The sequence below is a fragment of the Fusarium graminearum genome, chromosome 4 (genome assembly GCF_000240135.3).
Source record: "Fusarium graminearum PH-1 chromosome 4, whole genome shotgun sequence".
Taxonomy (NCBI): domain Eukaryota; kingdom Fungi; phylum Ascomycota; class Sordariomycetes; order Hypocreales; family Nectriaceae; genus Fusarium; species Fusarium graminearum.
In genome coordinates, this window is record NC_026477.1 from 2,686,882 (window position 1) to 2,692,245 (window position 5,364).

Consider the following 5,364-nt stretch of genomic DNA (forward strand, 5'->3'; position numbering starts at 1 on the left):
CCCCAAGACTTGCAAACTCCAATCCAATGTCCTCCGTCGACCTTACCAAGATTGAACAACAAATCAAGATGGCCGCTCTTGATCAACACCGTGGCTATGTCCAAGATCACTACCAAGAGGTCAAGCAGGAGCGCTCTCCTGAGTATGTCGACGAGAACAACGCCGCCGGCTACCAAATTGTCCGAGAGCCTCTCTGGAACAAGGGTAAGTCAATCAACCCTGTCTCGTCTTTGCAACAACACATGTTGTTGATATCATGACAGCATGACCCATCATGACATGTCATGAGGGCATTGCGATCCATGATTTCCCATACCGCTATGCATTCCTTGATGCACTTGCTGACGTTCCATCTCTCCAGGCCTCGCTTTCACACCCGAGCAGCGTGCCAACAAGAACCTCACCGGTCTCATCCCCCACACCATCGAGAGCTTCGACACTCAGTGCGCCCGTGCCATGAAGATGATCCAGACCCGCCAGACTCCCATCGACAAGTACCTTTACCTGTCCACTCTCAAGGACCAGAATACCGATCTCTTCTACCGTCTCCTCATCGACAACGTCCGCGAGCTCATGCCCCTCGTCTACACCCCCACAATCGGTGATGTCTGCCTGCAATACTCCAGCATCTACACCCGCCCCGAGGCTCTGTATATCTCCATCAAGCAGCGAAAGTCCATTCGCGCCATGCTCCGAAACTGGCCTTGCCAGGATCCCGAGATTTGCGTCGTCACTGACGGCTCTCGTATCCTCGGTCTCGGTGATCTCGGCATCAACGGTGTCGGTATCTCTGTAAGTCGTCCGCAAACTCACCTGCCAGTCCTACGCTAACCAGCTTCTTCAGATCGGAAAGCTCGCTCTTTACACCGGTGCGGCCGGTATCCACCCCTCCAAGACCCTCCCCATTGTCCTTGACTGTGGTACCAACAACGAGGAGAACCTCCAGGACCCCTTCTACCTGGGCCTGCGACAAAAGCGCCCCTCATACCCCGAGCAACAGGCTTTCATGGATGAGTTCATGGAGGCTACCCGTGAGGTCTTCCCCAACATGGTTGTTCAGTTCGAGGACTTTGACAGTGAGAAGGCCTTTGGCTACCTTGACCGTTACCGTGACCAGTACCGATGCTTCAACGATGATATCCAGGGAACTGGTGCCGTCGTCCTAGGTGGATACATCGGTGCTGTTGAGCAGTCCAATGTTCCTATTGAGGAGCAGCGTCTTGTCTTCATGGGTGCTGGCTCTGCCGGTGTCGGTGTTGCTAAGCAGCTCGTTGAGTACTACACTCGCCGTGGCCTGAGCGAGGCTGCTGCTCGTGAGAAGTTCTGGCTCGTCGATACCAAGGGTCTTGTCACCAAGGACCGTGGTGACCGTCTTGCTGAACACAAGAAGTACTTCGCCCGAACTGACAACAACGGTCAGCAGTTCCGCACTCTTGAGGAGGTTATCGAATATGTTAAGCCCAGTGCTCTCGTTGGTCTTACTGCCACTTTCGGTGTCTTCACTGAGCCCGTAGTCCGTGCTCTGAAGAGCTCCGTCCAGGAGGGTGGCCTTGAGCGCCGTCCCATCCTCTTCCCCCTCAGCAACCCTCTCACCAAGGCTGAGTGCACATTCGAGCAGGCTATCGAGTGGACTGAGGGTACTGTCCTCTTCGCCTCTGGCTCTCCCTTCAACCCTGTCAAGGCCAAGTTCGGTGATGAGACTCACCACACCGTCTACCACCCTAACCAGGGCAACAACGTCTACATCTTCCCTGGTCTGGGTCTCGGTGCTATCCTGGCCAAGGCTTCTCGCGTCACTGACGAGATGGTTTACACCTCAGCTGCCGCTCTGGCTGGCTCCCTAAATGCCGACGAGGTCCACAAGGGTCTCATCTACCCCCGCATTGAGCGTGTTCGTGATGCCAGCGTCATCGTTGCCCGTGAGGTCATGAAGGCTGCTCGACGTGGCGGTGTCTCTGAGCTTCCCGAGTCTCAGTGGGCTGAGTGGGAGGAGTGGGGTGATGTCGCCCTTACCTCTTTCATCAAGCAGCACATCTATAACCCTCTCTGCTTTGCTGATGCCAAATTGTAATCATGTGCACACTTGTGTATGATATGCAAAAAGCATTGCTTTCGTTGAGGGTTTAAAATGATGAAGTGTGTATCTTGACCATGAAGTGCTCGTCGTCGAGATCGCACTTGCGGGTGATTGCGTACTTTTAGTGACTTCATGCCACACACCAAGTTCGGTGGCCATCAGTACTCTCTTGAGCGAGCCTTTGTAACAGGCTTTTCTTGTCTTTGATAATCTGCTTGACGCGTTAACGGCTATTTAATTTTTGTTTGCATCTGGGGCCATATAGGCTGGGTATAGAGTGGAGTCAAAAGAAGAGACGGAAGAATGTATATACCAGTGAATGGAACATTGGAACAGTTATGACGATGACAAGAACTTTGCCTTGCCTTTCGTGATGTGATGAAGGTGTAACCATGACTTCATGATCGATATATTACCAGTGACTGATACATCCGGAGACTGCTAATGTGGGAGAGAGATTTCAATGCTGTACACATTGTAGTGGCCAGAAGTGCCTGTAAGCCTGATCGAATGGGATCTCTGTCTGATTGTGTTGTGTCCAAACGAAGCGTAGGGTAGTCAGTTGCAAGTTCGACATTTTGCTGCGACTTGGCATGAGAATCGGCAGTGAGTTCGTCTTTCCGAGGAAACAGGTGCCGATAGCTGAATGACGATTTGGTAAAGATGCCCTGACCGACCCCTAGTGTTGATGGTGAAGTCTGTTGGCCCATGATAGGGCTTTATGGAATGTCCTGAATACGATGCAATGGTCTTTGTGCTTTCCAGGATGTAATGAGCCAAGTGACCTTGTCCCTTGGCTTGTCATCGAATTAGCACCAGTGGTCAAAACTCGTCCAGCTTCCTCTAAGCTTCAAAGTATGATGCGGTATCCATCTGTAGTACCAATGAACAAAGAATGAGATGGGAAGCTGATAGCCAAAGACACTGCTTGTGCAGTGACAAGCCAGCGTCTCGTTGCAGAGTCGATGACGAGTGTCGGAGTGAAATAAGCTGTCAAGAGTTACGATTTGAAGAGATGTAAACTCTGGATTCGAATCTGCTTCTGCTGCTGGGGCAGTTGTTGAATAAAGGGCTGAAAAAAGGTAATTGATCCCCTCCGCACATCAATGTCCGAGAGCAAAAGTGCTTGAAGCTGTCCAGAGTCCAAACTAAGGCATTGACGCATGCAGGTAAGAGTTGAGATCACAGCCGAGTACAACAGCACAAAAGAGAAAGAAAAGAAAATTCAACAAAATATGACAAGATCACGATCGCATTAGAGAACTGGATTAAGAAGGTCCTGGGATGTTGGGGGCAGGTGGTATTTTGTTTTGTCAAGTCGGGGGTCGTAAGATGGGAGAGAACCAAGATAGCCGCTTCAGGACGTCGGTAGCCGAGGGTTAGCTCGCCTCGAAGATTCGGGATTGGCGTTTTGGTGGGAGCCAAAAGCCGAGCAAGGGTGGTTTATTTGATTACCTGCCATTTTCTGTTGGGCTATTTGAAGCACAAGAATGCAGGGCGAGGGCGTGTGACATAAGACATTTTGGTCAGAAGAATGGAACTAAAACACGTCTTATTGGGTAACTGATTTTTTCCATGCTTGTGCAAGGTTTCTTTGTGTTCTTCCTTCAGCGGCATTGGGGGTTTGTACCTTTTGGTGGTGAGGATACTTTGATATGGAATCACTACTGTAAGGTGGACCCCATCGGAGCCGGGGTCCAATTTTCGGTCTTGGGTTGATGCCGGAAGATACGGGAAACTTTGGAGTCGATTTTGGTAAAGTGACATATTCGATGTGTTCTCGTTGCGTAGAAGATTGCGGTAAGAATATCAATGGAGGTCTATTCTATGATGCAATGCCGTTTGTACCGAGTCTTGGGCCATTCAGCAAGTAGTCCACTGATAGACCCTCAAATGTAACAGACGATAACATCCATAAGACACAAATTTTGTACAGCACAGCTGGAAACCCGAATTCCGAGATGATATTGAGCGGGCTGACGAAAACTCGACTGCGCTATGGAACGTTGACTGGATTCGATAGAATCTCGCTTCGCTTAGCTCTTACGTATACGGAGTATCTGGGCACGATACAACGAGACTGTTGAATAGCACGATTGCCAACTTTCAACTTTGACCAAAGCCTGTTCCCAGCCCGGCTCAACCGCACAAACCACTTGGAAATCCACCGTAGTGTAACGGGTGAGGAGTTTATTGAAAGTTTCAATGGCACTGACGTGGTTATTGATGTATCAATTATCAACTGCGGATGTGACTGACATGTATGTATAAATGGGGTGTTGAGCGAATGTCCGAGAATATAGCGAGTTATGTGACATTATCTTGAAATGTAATGGATGGCTGGCGAAGACTGCTTTGCTCATATTTGTTGATATCTAGGCCATAGCTATGTGTGTGGTTCATAGCAAATACTGAAGTTGTGCATCTGCAGTATGATGTCCATGTTGAAGTTCTGACTAGGGTCACTGCATTGTTGTCTTTTTAAAAGCGGTTCGCGTAAAAATGTCCTGGGACAAGTAATCACACATCACCTTCAGCTTGAGCGAAAGGTAGCGAAAGACGCGACCGGCATTGCCAGGAATATCTGAGGAGACAACCCGCTTCAAAAGCCGGTCCAAAAAATCAATTGCCTGGGCCGGTCGTGGCTTTTTAGCCCTGCTGCATCTGCATTTGCATCTGCATCACGATGGCTTTTTGAACCAGCACGAGACTGAGCATGCATCACAAAAGCTCAAGCTCAAGCCCACTTTGCACCCCATGGAAGAGGACAAATAATGTGCTGAAGGGCTGTAGGGGTGAAGATTGGTTGGATATTATGTACCGCCCCCCTTCTTTACATCCGCAGGTGTACGGCTCGGTATGTGACCGATAGGGGGAGGTGATCTCAGGACAGGATCCGACCGGAGGCACCGGGGCCGGAATGGGTCCCACTGCGGATTACGCTCCGCTGAAGCTTTAAAACCTTCGGTTGTTGATTTGCATCGCGATGCTGTGGGCATCCCACCGCATCACATCCCTGACGTTCTTCCGTCTCACCTTTGCTAGCTCGTTTCTCAGGCCAAATTGGTCCTTCACCTTGGATTTAGGCGGTCACGGACTTGGAGTACCAGCCTAACTCATACCCCGTCCCCACTGACCTTTTAGAACCCGCATGACCTTGAGAAACACGGTGAAGGTCAAGATACCAAGCGTTTTAAGCCATGGGAGTGTGTGGTGAGATGAGGGTAGGGCAGGCCAGGGCAAGTGGAGTGAGAATGATTCTGCTGTCTCGCATCAGCTCAAAGTGC

The 5,364-nt window shown here is 50.2% G+C and overlaps 2 protein-coding genes across 2 annotated transcripts; one reads left to right on the forward strand and one right to left on the reverse strand.

The window, feature by feature from the left end:
- Positions 1-68: 68 nt before the first annotated feature.
- On the forward strand, positions 69-2,425 carry FGSG_07191 (uncharacterized protein; the record flags this gene model as incomplete). The annotated part of the gene is made up of 3 exons (XM_011328613.1): positions 69-204; positions 362-792; positions 845-2,425. The coding sequence occupies 3 exons, from the start codon at positions 69-71 to the stop codon at positions 2,069-2,071; spliced, it is 1,794 nt and encodes a 597-aa protein (XP_011326915.1). The 3' UTR covers positions 2,072-2,425.
- A 50-nt stretch (positions 2,426-2,475) lies between these two features.
- Positions 2,476-2,787, reverse strand: FGSG_13089 (uncharacterized protein; the record flags this gene model as incomplete). Its single annotated transcript, XM_011328614.1, has 1 exon — positions 2,476-2,787. The coding sequence occupies one exon, from the start codon at positions 2,785-2,787 to the stop codon at positions 2,476-2,478; it is 312 nt and encodes a 103-aa protein (XP_011326916.1).
- Between the last annotated feature and the right edge of the window lie 2,577 nt (positions 2,788-5,364).